General features: G+C 45.9%; 1 protein-coding gene across 1 annotated transcript in view; it reads left to right on the top strand.

Moving 5' to 3' along the window:
• Window positions 1-17144, top strand: part of KIAA2012 (KIAA2012 ortholog) — a 126910-nt gene that overhangs the window by 66528 nt on the left and 43238 nt on the right. Inside the window, exons 13-14 of the mRNA XM_061148997.1 lie at window positions 6928-7065; window positions 15814-15886. Coding sequence (XP_061004980.1) covers window positions 6928-7065; window positions 15814-15886 — 211 coding nt within the window. The remainder of the gene's footprint in view (window positions 1-6927; window positions 7066-15813; window positions 15887-17144) is intronic.

Genomic DNA, 17144 nt, shown 5'->3' with positions numbered 1-17144 from the left:
ATAAAGTGAATGAAGACAGGCAGGGAACAAGGCCTCCAACAAAACTGTACCTCCACCACGCCTCCTTGTGGAGAACTCCTGAAACACTGCCACTCGGCCCGTTTCCCCAGCACAAATTGCCTTGAGAATGTAAAAAGAGGGCCAGGATGTCAAGGGCCCAAGATGCGCAGGATGAACACAGGTGACAGGCACGTGGACCACTGAGCAGACGTGTGGTGGGTGGAACCACGCTGTCACCTGGGGTCCCATGTGCTCCTCAGAAAGAGGCTGTGCAGGCAGACACGTTTGTTTAGGGGCTTTGGGGGCAGGGGTCTGGCCACACACCATGTGGGATCTTTGTTCCCCAACCAAGAATCGAACCTTCACCCCCTGCAGTGGAAGTGCAGAGTCTTAACCATTGGACCACCTCCAGGGACGTCTCGCAGAGCGGGTTGTTGAATTGAGATCCTGGTGTTTCCTCTGGCCTCCTGAAGACTGAAGGTCTCCCCATCTTCCAAGCCAGGGAAACCTAAACAGACAAGGTCTCAGAGTGGGACTTGGGAAGGCCAAGTGGCTGGCCTTATGCGCCTGGGTCCCTCCACGTCAGCCTGAGTGGACAGCGTAAACAGGACTCAGATCCCTCCCGAGGCAGTCCAGCCATGGGGAGCCCAACAGAGCTGCATGCCCCGCTCAGCCCCACCTGTGTCCCCATTCCTGCTGCCTGCTTTTATAACAGCTCCACAGGCTGCCAAGCGCAAGAAAGAGCCTGAGAAGGCCAAGTGCAGGGGAACTCACCAGGCCCTTCAGCTCGTAACTCCAGGCAGGAGTGACCTTTTCCAGGATTCAATCCCCATCCCAGTGACTTACCCATCCCCACTGGGATTCAGAGCCACCCCCGCCCCCACCTTCCAGGGAAGCGCGGGGGGCGGGAGGGGGACAGACTCCCGGCCAAGGAGGGGGCCTGGTGGTCCAAAGGAACCTCTGACTCTTTTCCTTTCATTTGCTCACAGGAGGGGACAAATACCCAGTGTGCAGAGAGGTTTGATGTGACAACTTGATAGACCACATAAGGGTTTCAGCAAAGGCCTCCCGACCCCACTCTCCATGCACTAAGATAATGCTGGGGTGTGTAGCATATTTCAGATCTTGCCTACAAAGGCCCTCCTTCCTTCTGTTTTCCTTCTCCAGCCCAGCTGGCCCACAGGTTCCCAGAGACTCTTGGCAGCTTGCTCTCAGGCAGAACTGAAGTTGTGAGCTGCGTGGGAGGCGGTGAGACAGCCAGAGTGTTGCAGCCTCCTTAATGAGAGACAATAGCTCTTCTTGGAGCCATGAAGCTACAGCTCCAGAGATGGGGGACCCCAGTTAGGAAGGACTGCGAGAAGTGAAGAGACGCCCGCAACAGATCCAAATCTGTGTGGCTCTGTGGGACCTATGGGGGGTGGGACAGTGTAGCTGGTTGTGTTAGAATCTCCTTCCCTTCTTAACATAAGACATTCTGGTGGCTGCAGCCCATGGTAGTGAGCCCTCAAAAAACAACCTGAAAGGGGGAGGGAAAATTATCCAAGAGAGGGTTTCACCTTGAGTTTGTAGTTCAGATATTATAATCCAAGAGTAAGAAAGAAAATGATATTTATTTTATTTGATGGATGTCCTTCGTTGGTTTTCCTACTTTATATATGTGTGCAACTGGATATTTGTACACAGCTAATAGCTGTCTTTTGTTCTGGCTTTCAAGTGACTCCCATTATGCTTACAGCATGATAATAATCCTGGATTTTCCATGGCTCAGTCTGTCAGAGCATAAGATTAGCTCTTGAATTCATTAACAGTCATCTCCTTTTAAATGTCAGATAAATTCTTAAATGCCAAGCACTTAACACAATGGCTTCTGTGCAATTCAAATCAGCTTTACCAAATTAGCTCATTAATCTTTATTATTTCAATTCCTGAAGAGAAAGGCTTCCTGGTGTTTTTAGCAGAACATAATAATATTAAAGTATTTACAGTACAATACAGGTGAAGGAATGGGTTTTGATTTTCTGTTAAACATTTCACCCTTGCCTCAGTTTTGTAATCATTCTCACTGAAGCAGACACATTAAAAAAAAAAAAAAAAAAAAGCTTCAGGCATCTCTGCTTCCTTCTGCTTGCCCTGTTTTTCTTCCCCCAATCTGTGTTTTCCCCTCCCCTCTGCTCCCTGAGACCTTGACTCCCTCTGACTATTTATTCTGCCGTCTTTAAGAGCCTAGCGTGTGACTCTACCACCCAGAAAGCAGAGGGGTGCCTCACAGGGTCCGGATGGAGTCAGAAGGCTGGGGCCAAACAGGCCTGGATATCAGGAACTCTCCTTTCCAAAGAACCCCTCTGAATAATCAGATACAGGCTATGCTGACTACCAAAGATAGATCCTTCCAGGACTGGCTTCTTCCTGTCACCCAGTTCTCTGCTCAGATGTCACTTCCCCAGAGAGGTCATTCCTGATCACCCAAAGGAAAACCCCACTCCTCCCCCACCAACCTCCATCCTATCACCATTTCATTGTCTTCATAGATTTATCACCATCTAAAATCACTCTGCTTGTTTATGTGTTTTTCTGGCACACACATTATCACTCAATAAATAACAGTTAAATGAATAAAGCTTTCAAACTGTGGTACTAGAGAAGACTCTCTAGAGTCCCTTGGACAGCAAGGAGATCAAACCAATCAATCCTAAAGGAAATCAACCCTGAATATTTATTGGAAGGACTGATACTGAAGCTGAAGCTCCAATACTTTGGCCATCTAATGCAAAGAGCCAACCCATTGGAAAAGACCCTGACGCTGGGAAAGATTGAGGGCAGGAGGAGAATGTGGCAACAGAGGATGAAATGGTTGGATGGCATCACTGACTCAATCAACATGAGTTTGAGCAAGCTCCGGGCGACCGCGAAGGACAGGGAAGCAAAGCCTGTTGTGCTGCAGTCCATGGGGTCACAAAGAGTCAGACGTGCTTTAGCAACTGAAAAACAACAAATGAATAAAGTGAAATGAAAAACCACCCCAATGCATAGCTTTCTTTCCTTTTCCTCTTACCACTACTTTCCAGAATCCTATTTATGTATTTAATCTTCTTTCCTCTCATCTCCCAAACCCCCTTTCTCTATCACGTGTTTGTTAGAATACTTGAACGTAATCAGCAAAAATAGTACTGCATGGACTTCCCTCGTGGCACAGTGAATAAGAATCTGGGTTTGATCTCTGGTCCAGGAAGATTCCACGTGTTGTGAAGCAGCTAAGCCTGTGCGCCACAACTCCTGAAGCCCACTCACCTAGGGCCGGGACTCCACAACAGGAGAAGCCCCTACACCCCAACCGGAGAGGAGCCCCGCTCTCTGAAACCAGAGACAGCCTGCGTGCAGCAGCTAAGGCCCAGTGCAGCCAAACAATAAATAAATTTTAAAAAACAGTACTGCACATTCCAGCGACTGTAGAGTCTCACTGGAAACATTCCATCAAGCTAGAATTGATGGCCCCTGAACCTTAGGGAGATGCGCCATACAGTCAAGAAAATTGTTTTATCAAGTGATTTATAGGCTAAGTGATCTGGAGAGACATCTCAAAGTCTCTAAGCTCCCTGCTCTTTAATCTGAGCACCACATAAGGAGTTAAAATAATTGCAGCCATTGGATGGAGTCTTGGCTGTGTCTTTTGTCCTCCAACCTAACACAAAATCTTCTCTTGAAGATCATGGAGAAACTTCCCTCAACACCAGTATTGTCTGATTTCTATTATTCCACCCAGTGACTCATGCGTGGTTTTGGAAGTTCAGTTCAGTTCAGTTCAGTTGCTCAGTCGTGTCTGACTATTTGCGACCCCAGGAATCGCAGCATGCCAGGCCTCCCTGTCCATCACCAACTCCCAGACTTTACTCAAACTCATGTCCATCGAGTCGGTGATGCCATCCAGCCATCTCATCCTCTGTCGTCCCCTTCTCCTCCTGCCCCCAACCCCTCCCAGCATCAGGGTCTTAGAAAGCTTCAAATCCTTTGTTTGATTCTCGTTTGGACCAAATGCTTTCATTTGATCTAGAAACAGGGAGGGGAAGTCTCACTTGGAGAAGCTAATCAGATATGTAACTGAGATGACCAAAAAAAAAATGGGTATGTATTTGTCCAGAAAAATCTTTATCTCTAGCCTCCTTTCAAAATAAAGGAACAGGGTGTGGATGTTCATCGGAATTATGGCTGCTTATGAGGATTCGCTGACTGTTAATTCATCATTAATACTTAAAAGTAATACAAATGTGATGGGAGGGAGAGCTATGCCCAGAGAGACAGCCATCTGAGAGTTAGTCTCCTAGAAAATATGGAAATGATCAAATCCACACCCAGGGTGATCTCATGGCACACTAATGTATGTGACCCCAGGAAATCAGCCCTGAAAAATAACACGTCACTTTCCTCTGGGAATGAGGAAGCCAGTGGATAGTCCTCGAGGTCAGCACATGCTTCCTGGATGTCTCTCCTGCCCTCCCCAACCAAGTTGGGCCATAACATGTAGCTTGCGCACAATGTTATCATTACTTTTTTTTCCCATGCTTTTTTATGGTGGTAAAAGTCACATAATATAAAATATACTTATTTTAACTGTATTTAACTGTACAGTTCAGTGGCACTTAGAACTTTCACATTGTTGTGGAGGTCTCACCATCATCCATCTCCCAAAATTTTCACCTCTCCTAAACTGAAACTCTGACCCATTAAACCCTAACTCCCTATCCTCCACCCCACACCCCTACACCCAGCCCCTGGCATCTACCAATGTACTTTCTGACTCAATGAATTTGTCTATTCTAGGTACCTCGTATGAGTGGAATCACACCGTATTTGTTTGCACCTAATGTATAATGGAATGCATTTTAAGGTTAATTTATGTCCTACAGATTGTACCTTCTTTTTCTCCCCCTATGGTAGGTTCTCATTAGTTACCTATTTTATACATGAAGTGAAGTGAAAGTCGCTCAGTCGTGTCCGACTCTCTGCGACCCCACGTACACAGTCCATGGCATTCTCCAGGCCAGAATACTGGAGAGGGTAGCCTTTCCCTTCTCCAGGGGATCTTCCCAACCCAGGGATCGAACCCAGGTCTCCCACATTGCATCAGATTCTTTACCATCTGAGCCACAAGGGAAACCCTATGTATGTATTTTATATATAGTGTATTTATGTATGTATATATATATAATTAAATCTTAATATCCCAATTTATCTCACCACCACCCCCTCCTCCCTTGGTGTCTATATGGTTGTTCTCTATGTCTGTGTCTCTATTTCTGCTTTGCAAAAAATGTTCTCCTGTACTATTTTTCTAGATTCCACATGTATGTGCTAATAGACGATATTTGTTTGGTTTGGCCAGTATGGAGCAAGTGTGTATTCATTTCCTGACCCTGTGCAGGGCACGGCAGCTGCCTCGGAACGGGACAGCCGTCGTTTCCTGCCCTCGTGGAGCTTCCAGTCTGGTGGAGAGGAAAAGGTGGCTGCACGTGCATGAGCATCTCTCTGGCAGTGGTGGGGAGAGCTGTGTTCTTCAAGATGTCACGGGAGGCATAGATGAGTCAGACCCAAAGGACAGGGAGGAGTTAAGAGGGAGGGGTGTGGTCCCCAGAGAGGGGGCGCACAAGGGCAGCCTTGCTCCCGGAACTGAAAGCTCAGAGCTGATGGCAGGCCTCCGAACTTGCTCTTCCCACGGTGAGGTCAATGCTTCCCATGGAGAGCCCCACCAAAACTTCCCTCGCCTCCTTCAGAGTTTTGCTCAAACACTGCTTTCTTGTAGGTGTTGTGGGGGTTGGGGGAGGGGGCAGTCCTTGACTACTTAAAATTGCAACCTCCATCACCTTCCCCAGCTGCTCCTCACTCCCCTCTCTGCTTTATTTTTCTCCATATCACGAGTAACCTTCAGATGTAACTGATGTTCCACCTATTTGCTTGTTATTTCATCCCTCTCAGTGGAATGCATGTGCAGTTTTCCTGAGAGTGAAGCTTCTGTCTGCTTCTTGCTCTCCCGGGCATAGAACAAGCACACAATAACTATTTGCTGAATGACTGAATGAGACAGGAAAGATAGTCCAGGGCCAGGCAAGAAGAGGCATGTAAACCTTTTCAGCGGGTTGGCCTTCATCCTGAAGGGAAGGGCCTGTGAAGGTCTTAAGCAGAAGAATGATGTGGCCCAGTTTGCATCCAGAAAAAGCACCTAGGTTGCAGTACAAAGCATGGACTGGCAAGCAAGTTCAGGATATACTCTGTGGGGTGACAACATTTGCATGTTGTGGCCACAGGAGATCAGAAAAGCCCCCTGGACACCTCCATCAGCCCATTTGTCCTTCCCTCTCTGCTAGATTTGTTCAAATCACTCTTTCTAACACATCAAATATATTTTAAATTTGGAGATAAACTGGAGTCTTGATATAGCTGTGTTTGCTGCAAGGCAGATTTCATAACTGTTCATGGACTGTAGAAGTAGCAAAAAGATCTCATCAAAAAAAGGAGTTCAGAAAAAAAAGTTCGGGGCAGTGCATGATTTCAGCTCTGCCTTTACCTGCTGTGTGACTTTGGGCAAGTTACTTAACCTCCAAGAGCCTCTAGTTCCTCATCTGCAAAATGGGGATAGCAATACCTGCCTCACAGAGCCGTTGGGAGGATTATACAAAGTGACTGCTACCCGGCAATACAGTAAAGTGCCTTTTCCCACTTCCCCATCATGCCGACCCCAGGTGTGAATTCATAACCAGTCTCAAGATATCCTCCACACATATGCCTCCCCTGTGTCTTCCCTGGTAAAAATAGGTGTTACTGTTAGTGTTCCAACGATGAAGAATTGCTTTCTATAAATATTTGGGGATTCGGACTAGTTCTTGTCGTACTGTATATCATTCCTATGAACACTGGGCTTTCTGCTTCTCTTCACAGGGAGCCCAGCAGTCCTTGGAGGCAGCAGCTCAGAAGACAGGAGAGCCTCAAAGTTGTATAAATAAAGGGCTGATATGTTCAAACAGAAAAGAATTTTACACGCGCAAGCTGCACCTCGACATGACGCCGTTCCTGAAGGTGATCTCACACTGAGAAGACGAGGGGTTTTATAGACACACACACAGGAATTCCAGTTAATACGCTTCTGCATGGTACAAAAAACAGCTTCAGAAGTCCCTCAGAGTTCCTGCTTTATCATAAGGGACAGAAAATAGGCAGTTTGTAGCAGAGGAAGATAGAACAAATTAGGACAGTAATCACAGGCAGCCATCGGGGACAAATCAGTTGGGTGTCTGGTTTGGTTGGTGGAGGACAGGGAAGAGAGGAGAAAGGATAACCTTGAACCACTCATAAAACAGGTAAATATAACTCATTTTATCTTGACAGTCATTAAAGTAATTGTTACTGTTTTACCCCTCTAAGTGGGTAGAGCTGATAATCCTACCACAGAGAAGGCTAACTCTTGAGTTAACTATTTAGAAGGCAACTACCAATCCTCTTCTGGATGTCTGACCCTGTTTTCCACTCGCTAGGAGTTCATTACTTTCCCAAGCTCAGCTTCAATTCAGCTAAGGGTACTGAGAGTTCCTGTGGTGGGGATGGCACTTGTCCATCTCTGCAATATGCCCCCCTGCCCTGGCATCTGGGCATGGAAGCAACTGGCTCATGGAAGATGCTTCCTAAATGCCCCAAAAGTGGGTCCCCTTTTCATCCCACAATCCTCTGGCTTAAGAGCCTCTTTCTCCCCATTATTTGCCCCCCTCAGAGGTGAATGAACAAGAAACGAATGACCTTGGAGTGAAAGAAACTGATCAGGAACAAAGCAAGTCTTGGCATGGAAGGATCTCAGATCCTTCATACTACCCTGAAACACAAGATCCCAGGTCCTTGATAAGAAGTGGTGACTAAGAAGGATAGAAACAAAGGTGACGACGTCAAACACTCATGGGGCTCATGATGGGAGCGCTTTCCAGTGCTGTAGACTGGCAGGGACTTCCAAATTCATGTGGGTCACCCTCCTAACCTCACTGGTCCAGAGTTCTTAGGTTCCAGCTGCTCTGAGTGGTCCCAGTCCCAGCTCTGCCAGGTGGGGCTTTGATTCAGAGTCACACATTTGCCCCAGATCTGTGTCTCTCCATGGCTGGGCTCTTCTTTCCTGTTTCTTCTTAGATAGATTCTTTCCCCATGGTTTCAGGACAGCCACAAACTTCTGTTTTCTAAACCACTGGCCCAGCTTGAGTCACGTGGCCATGTACAATGAACCACCACGGCCAGAGGAACGGAAGACACTGATTTCCCCAGCCCAGAGCCACAGGAACTCAGAGTGGGGAGGAGAGGAGTGTTTCCAAAAGGAAAACTTAAAAGCAGAAGAAGAGAATGGTTCTGGGAAGCAAAACTAAAGATTTTCCTAGAAGTATTCAAAATAATTACTTTGATTCATTACTCATTGTATGCCACCAAAATAATGTACCACAGTCTGAGTGGTTTAAACAACAGAAATTTATTTTCTCACAATCCTGGAGGCCAAAAGTCCAAGCTCAAGGTGTCAGCAGAGTTGATTTATTCTGAGGTCTTCTCATTGCTCATAGGTAGATAGCCATCTTCTCTATGTGTCTTTACGTGATCTTTCCTCTATACATGTCAGTGTCCTAATCTCCTCTTGTTTAAAGACACCAATCATATTGGCTTATGGCCCACCCAAACAACTTCATTTTACTTCTTTAAATATCCTATCTCCAAACACAGTCACATTCTAGAGTACTGAGGGTGGACTTCAACATGCAAATTTCAGAGAAACACAATTCATCCCCAAACACTTATATTAATGAAACTATGCTTTTCTTTTCCTTAGCAACACTTTAGTTCTTCCCTTTGGGCTTGAAGAATTACGGTTGATGCTTCCTGGGATGAGATATCGCCATTAGCCCTATTCATTCATTCAACTCATAATGAGCATCCACTACCTACTGTGTGTCTGGCACTTTCTGGGCCTTTGAGATACATCAACAAAGCAGATAAATCCTTGTCCAGGCAACGTATACGGTAAATTAATAACTGCTATGTAAATAAGACAAGAACATATTTACGGAAACTCTAGAAGCTGCAAGTGAGGGATTTTACCGTTTTTTTTCTGTGTATTTAGTGTCCACAGTGCTTTCCTGTTACACTTTTTCATTCAGCAATTTTGGCACCATATTATAGAAGGAAAGGCACTGTCATCCCCAAGGCCCACTTTCTAGTCCATCCTTTTCAAGACTCACAGAAATTATAACTCAGTCTGCTTCTGCATGAGACTGATGGGCACACTCCAGACTTTCTGACTCCCAAACCAGTCCTTGCCCCAATACTACATCTTTTCTTGCAAATGTTCAGTGTTAACAGCTCTCCCTAGATAGACCTTCTGCTTGTTGATGTGGCAGCTGCCAGACTCTTAGGGGCTGCCTTGTAGAAAGACTCAAATCTCAAGATTGTACATCAAAGGATGGAGAGCTCAAATCAAGAAAGGCACACAGGCTGTTCAACTCAGTCTATACTTTTCATTTCTGCACTTCCTGCCTAGTCTCATGGCATTTCATTCATTTTTGGCTGGTGCATGTAGGGAACAGTGCACATTTCAGGGGAATGAGGGTAAGAAATAAAAGTATTGGAGCCGAAAAGGGAAATGGAAAGGGATATAAATAATCACAATTGCTAACATGAATGAACAATTGTTCTGTGCTAGGCTCTATTAGAAGTTTTACACGCAAGAACTCATTTAACTCACAAAGCGAATCTAAGAACTAGGTAGCATTATCCCATTTTACAGATGAGAAAAGTAAGGTCTTGAGAGGTGAAGTGACTTCTCAGATGTCATACAGTTGGTCAGGCAGCCCTGCTCCGGAGTCCATGTTTTGTTTGTTTTTTTCTTGGGCACACCACATGTCACGAAGAAGCTAGTCCCCCCTGCAGTGGAAGTGTGGTCTTCACTACTGGACCACCAGGGAAATGCTGGGACCCATGTTTTCGACCACTTTGCTATAAAACTTCCCTGCAGACCTCAGCTGAGTCCTATCCAATCAAAATCAGCGCCTACCAAATTAGATAAGCATCCCACACAGCACCTTCTAGAAAATTCCATCCCTAAGCACTCATCCAGTCTTTTGCAGGAAGATTTTCTGATTCTGCGGGACTCTGCCATTCCCCTCGGTTTCTCCTGCGTTCTGTGGAGTCAGCATAAAGCTTTCTCTCCACATGAGCTCTCATTTCCCTTCAGACAAGATACATTGAGCATCCGCTGTGTATCAGACACCGTTAGGCATTGAGAATGCGGAGATGAATCATCGCCATCCCCGGCCTTCCAAGGAGTCTACAGTCTAAGAGGAAGATAAACAAAGACGTGGATAGTATCAGCGCAGTTTTGTGCAGAGGTCGGCCCAGGTTGCTACAGGAGAGACTCCTTCATCTATTACACATGGAATCCTCCTCAGATTCAAGAACCTCTTTATAACACTGAAGGCAATGCTGCCAGCCCATTTTATAGGATAATCTGTATCAGGCCTAGATTTGGGGAAACATGATCAATCCAGAGTACATCTGGGTTCACATAAAAATTGGCCCATGTTTTTTCAAGTCTATTTTTGTAAAAGAAATGGTAATTGATGAATAAATTAAGATAGAGATTTTTTTTTCTGGGAATTTTAATAAATTATCAGGGTTAGGTCATGGCAGTGGGGAAGAAAATAGCAATAATGCCAATTAATACTAGACACAGGATTGAATATGCTTATATTCGACACTGACATCAAAGGGTATGTATGTCATGCCCAGAAGATATGAAGAATGAGAAATAAGCCTCCACCTCAGAGCCATCACACAGGCAGTCATTGCTTGGCACCCTTGAATCCCGACAGAGGGACCTGCCTGAAATGGGGTACCCTGAGTTGTCCCCTGTCCCCAGTTGGGAGTCAGGTGTTACTTAGGTGTTATTTATGCAGGCAGGTGTGGGTACATCCCGCCAAGAAGAGTCTGGCTGTCACCACCCTGAACCCTGTGGTCATGTGGGGAAGAGACAACATGGATTTCAGTAAGCAGAAGTGACAGCAAAACAATGCTGGGCTCGAGACGTTGTCCAGAGGTGGAGTGGGCCCCTGAGGAGGGAAATTCCGGTGCCCAGAGTCACTGAAACCTGCAAATTGCAGGGGAATCCCGAGCTGCTTTCCAGATGCGGTGACCGCAGGACACTTGAAAATAATTTTGCCAGCAAGAATATTCAGGGCACTGAGTCTGTGACAGTTCCCCCAAAAAAAGAAGTGGACTCATCAATATTAAAGCATCTGACCAGGGGTTGGGAAGCCCTGGGTGTTCTCGGACTCTGAGCAACCTTGTCACGCTTGTGAGACTCCTCTTCAGCTGCCTCTTCAGTAACATGGAAATAATAATACTGGAACCTCCCTACCTACCTCTCAATGGTCAGGCGAGAATTAGATGAAATAATAATTTTCAAAGAGTGTTCACATCTATAAAGGTTTTGATTCACAAAGGAAAAAGAAAGAAATATTCACTGATCCCTGCTAAGAGCAGGCCTCCCACATATTAAACTTTATTTAATTTCCCCCACCCGCTTCCTGGGAAGTGTATAGTTCACCATTGTGCAGATGAGGAAACTGAGGACTGCTGAGATGAGCGAACGAAAGGGTGATGTAACTGGCGGGAGAGGAAGCTAGTTTTCAAAGCCACTAAACCCACAATTCCTGTTATTGATGAGGTTTATCTGTGCTGTTCCTGAGAAGAATTTAATTGTATATCTTTGTTCAGGCTTTCAGTACCTGGAAGAGGAACAGAGATTTAATACTTTCATCTTAATAATGCAAGATACCTTATGATTTTCATAAATCCATTTGCTTTATTGAAGACTGAATGTGAGATCTTTTTAATACATGAGAAAAGTTGTACGACCTTGCAGTTGAAACTCACAAATGAGACCTTGATTTCCTTCCAGCATCAATGAGGCATTGAAATTGGTCATGTAGATGCATGTGTTAAATGATATGTTACAAAGAATTTCCAAATATATTTTCCTAATTTAACTTTTCAAGAACTCTCTACAAAATGTATCATCACTCCCATTTCACAGATGGAGAGGCTGTGATCGGTCATACAGCACGAAGCCAACTGGAGCCCCACCTCTGGCTCCTGCTCCCCCATCCACCCTGCAGTTCTCTCCGGAAGCCTGCCATGGGCCTAGAAGTACCATGCTCAGATAGGGGGCTGGGTGTGAGGGGAGAGGGCGGGGCCAGTGGAAGCTTCTCCAAGAACAGCTGGGACCTTCAGGACACCTGGCCCAGCCCCTGTCTGTTGCAGAAACTGAGGCTCAGAAAGTAAGCACCCCACATGGTCTGTAAGGCCTGAGATGTAGGATCCGAGCTTCGGTGCACAAGGTCTGAGTCCAGGGCCTGCACCCCAACCCCTTGGGCAACTGTCTCTCTTGTCTGGTTTTAGCGCTGCAGTTTGTGTTTACCAAGTGTTTGTTGCCATCCCCACTCACCCGCACCCCTCCCCAGCCCTAGAATACCACGCTGTTGCCAGCTCTCTTTCTAAATACAGCTCAGTCATGCCACTGGTTTGCTTGAAATTTCCTACCACGTCCCCATTGGCCTTCCGGTTAAATCCTGGCATCAAAAATTGTATTTCTTTTATAAATAGAAAATTAGAGCAAACGAAATTTTTTTAAAAAAAAACACCGGACTGCAATATGCAAGATCTGGCTGGCCAGAGTCTGGTCCCCACTGTCTGGGCCCTGAAACCACGCCGACAGTCCCGGCTGGCGACAGCACAGCCTCCTTGCTCTGCGGGAACTGCCCGCCTCCCCTTCCCCGCAGGACTTAGCACCACGTCCACTGGTAAACAAACCTCGCCAGCCTAATTTAGCTTCACCTCCCTGAGGTCCTGCAGAAACCTGTCATATCACTACATTTATCACACTGCCTGGCAACGGTGAGATTTCTTGTTTCTCTACTGAGAAACAAGTTACTGAGCTTCTCACAGATTTTTCAGCTCCGTGCCCCCAATGCCCAGCGCAGCCCCTTACACACAACAGACACTCAATATATAGTCGTAAGCTGGATGAACAGATGAAGAGCGAACGACTTGGCCAGAATAACCGAGCTGGAATCTGAATTTTCTGTCCTCTGGTTTGTTTGGCTCACTTACCGAGCATTATTGCCTGTGTTTCAATCATTGCCTTTGTTAACTCATTAAAAGCGACAGCATTTTATTTAGTTTTATTTTTTTCAGTTCAAATCTTGAATTCAAAATATATTCAGGAGGTTTAAAATATTTAATTATAAAAGGGTATGTCTCCCAGCTGGGCTTCCTCCCCATCGGACACCACTATTGGCTAGTTTTCTGTGTACCCTTCCTGGGGTAGAGACATATTTTATATATGTTTTCACATATTATATTGGAGGAGGAAATGGCAACCCACTCCAGTATTCTTGTCAGGAGAATCCTATGGACAGAGGAGCCTGATCCATAGGATCACAAAGAGTCGGTCACTACTGAAGTGACTTAGCAGATTATGTATTATACACATTGCTTACAGTCTTACTTTTATTTTTTTACTTAATATATCTTGGAGTTCTACTTCAGTTCATTAAGAGATGCTTTTTATTGGTTGCATTGTATTCCATTGTGTAAATAACCATGATTTACTTAATATATCCCCAATTGATGAGACATGTAAGTGTTTCCAATATGCTGTAATGAATGACCTCAGATGTGTCTTTTCACATGTGTGTACATATATATAAGAAATGATAGGTTTTTGACACCTTTCTAAGCAACAGGCAGAACTTTTCTCTTAAGGCCACACCACATGACTTGAGGGGTCTTACTTCCCAGACCAAGGATTGAGCCCACACTCTTGAGAGTAGAAACAGGAAGTCCTAACCACTGGACCACCAGGGAATCCCCAAGAATTTCAAATTAAAACTATTTATTTTTCTAACCGGGACTCATCAGAAAATTCTTTTCAAATCCCCAATTCTGTCTCCACCTCTCCATATGTGAAAGGAAAAGAGTATTTCTTGCCCCTGAAAGCTCATAGCTGCTTGCTGTTAAGACTGAAGGTTTACTCTTCTGGGCTTTGAAATTCTTCCAAAAGAGGAAGCTTGTTTTTCCCTCTTAATCCAATTTCCTGTTAGACTAAAAGGATTTATAAACAGGATTTTTTAAAATTTATCTCTTTTCTAGTCTTCTAACTTATCAGTTTACAAGACTGAGGCAGGTTCCTGTAATCGTTTTTTTTTTTTTTAAAACCTTTCCATTTATTCAGGGATGCATTTTTTTTCTTTTTTAACCTCATCAGGCCAAACCTGCTTTGTCTCCAAAAGGACACATGCAAAAGAAGGAAAGTTACTTACCTGCTGTAGGTTTTCTTAGTCAGAATATCTTAGCAGCCACAAACACAGGGTAAAAAGCCACCAAGCAAGCAGAGGATGTCAAAACAAATTAGCAGATAATCGTCTCTTCTCAAAGCAGCTTGGGTATTTGAGGATAAAGTGGAAAACTGACTGTCAGCTAAAGGGTGAGGAACTTGAATCCCGGGGGGGAGGCTTCTAGGGCCTTCAGATTCCTTCCCCATGGCTGAAGTGAAGCTGTGTATTAAGCAGATTCAGGTGACAGAGGCCAAGAGCTGGCCTTACAGAACACTGGGGGCTTTATTTGAGTCACTGACTCTATCTGCCACATTTCCTTGGCAACTCAAGAACTGCTCTTCCTGTCCTCTAGAGAACGGTTCTCAATCCTGGCTGCATGTTGGAATCACCCAAGAAGCCTTAAAGATGCCCCAGCTCCAGAAAGTCTGATTTTAACGTTTGAGGTTAGGGCCTAGGAATCTTCAATCCTAAAGGAAATGAGTCCTGAATATTCATTGGAAGGACTGATGCTGAAGCTGAAACTCCAATACTTTGGCCACCTGCTGGGAAGAGCAAACTCATTGGAAAAGACCCTGATGCCGGGACAGATTAAAGGCAGGAGGAGAAGGGGACGACAGAGGATGAGATGGTTGGATGGCATCACCAACTCAATAGACATGAACTTGGGCAAACTCCGGGAGATGGTGAGGGACAGGGAAGCCTGGCGTGTTGCAGTCCATGGGGTTGCAGAATCAGACACGACTTGGAGACTGAACAACCACCACCTAGGAATATTTTTTTTTGTAAGTTCCACAGATAATTCTAAGATGCAGCCAGTGTGGAGCACCATCATTATAGAGATTTCTGGGTAGTGGGATTGCAAGCAGCTTGTATCACTCAGAGAAAGAAGAAAGGGTTTCATGTGATAAGAAATCCAGTCCTAGAAACCCTGCAAGCCTGACCCTTTTGCTCCCCCACTTCAATCCCTCAGTCCTTCCATCTGTTTTTAAGATAAAGACCAAGGTACTGAGGGTCTGACTTCTCCCCAACCTTTCCGCTTTGCCCCATCTCTGCAGCGTCACACTGGAACCCCCTCAAGTCCCTGTGGGTACCTCGCTGCCTTCTGTCAGTCGATCTTTACCAGCGACATTGTTTTCCCCAAGTGTGCCAGGCATGGCGCACAGCTTGGACAGGTAGACAAGCCTTCCCCAAAGAATGAAGACAGTGGTCAAGGTCACTGCTAAGCCCACCTGGCTCTTCAGGGCCATTCACCCTGGCAGCAGTCTTCTTGGACACTTAAGTTAAAATAAACTGACAAAGGAGGAGAAGAGACCACCAAGAAAACTGGATTCCCTTTTAGCAAAGGGCATGGACCCTAGGAGTGCTTGCATTTATTGTGTCTTATGTATCTTTCATTGTTGTTAACTAACAGGCAAGTGGAGAAGAGATGGATGATCATGAAGAGGCTGGAGAACTCCTCAGAGAAAATCATCCAGACGCTCAAGGTAGAGACAGTTGGGTTGGGTTTTATCATATCTGATTATGAGAATTGTGGGATGAACTGTGCATTGTTCAAAGATGTTAATGAGGAAAGACCATTCCATTTCCTGTCAGGTCATGGGTTGGAAGTCAGGGTATAGACTCTGATGCACTCTTAATGCATCAAAAGCCAACTGATAATAACATGCTTTTATGTACATGGGCTTGAGAGACTTATTTCCTGCCAGTGGCTACAGATTGATGGAAGGCAGTGGAGACTTTGGGGCATTACAAAAAGACCCCACATGCACATCTGTCTCTGCTTCTCCTGCTTTCCCCAGGACTTGGGTATGCAGGTGAGGGACCTGAGATTCCCCGTCTGGAGGGACGACCTTACAACAAAGGGAGACCAGCATCTTTGGAGACCCAGCCCCTGACACCCAGAACTCTGGGTGACCAGAGCTGTTTGAATGTGACTTCCTCCAAGAACGATGCTGCATTTGATAATGATGATGACTCTGGGAAAGATTGGGCCCAGAGCTAGGATTTGGGGCATAGCTCATATTCTGATACCCTGAACTCGAAGCTCTTCCCTGGGGGGGAGCACCTGGGCTTGCTACAGGATGCTTCAGTTAGCTAGGCCCAGGTCCACAGAGGTGGTCTTTATCCTCATTGCTTCTCTCAGGAGTGTAAACTGATGTGTGAGAAACACTTGCATTCTCAAGGAGTGGATGCAGGGTCCGCCAGACAGAATTGCTTTTTGTGGATTGCTGTATAAAAGCGTCCAGCAGAGGGAGCCAGAAGGTGAAAGTGAAGTCGCTCAGTCGTGTCCGACTCTTTGCGACCCCACGGACTGTAGCCCACCAGGCTCCCCCATCCATGGAATTTTCTAGGCAAGAGTACTGGAGTGGGTTACCATTTCCTTCTCCAGGGGATCTTCCCAACTCAGGGATCAAACCCGGGTCTCCCGCATTGCAGGCAGACGCTTTACTGTCTGAGCCTAGGGGAATCCCTAGATTCCTAGGGATTCCAGGGAATCCCTAGAGGGAGCCAGAGGGGGCTGAAATCCCGCCTGTGCCCTGGTCCCAGGCGCTCCACCCCTGGGTGCATCTACCCAGGGGAGGCTCCTTCCCCTATGTGGTCCTTCTCCCGGGACACCTTTCTGTAAGTCGCATAAGGTTCTCTGGATAGCCGGTCAGCAGCAGATCTGAGCAGATGAGTGGAGAGCCTGGGCTCTGGAGATGGGCTACTTCTGCCCTAACCTCCCCACCTCAGTATCCTCAG

This window comes from Dama dama, chromosome 8, assembly GCF_033118175.1.
Source record: "Dama dama isolate Ldn47 chromosome 8, ASM3311817v1, whole genome shotgun sequence".
Classification (NCBI taxonomy): domain Eukaryota; kingdom Metazoa; phylum Chordata; class Mammalia; order Artiodactyla; family Cervidae; genus Dama; species Dama dama.
This window is presented reverse-complemented; position numbering and strand designations above follow the sequence as displayed.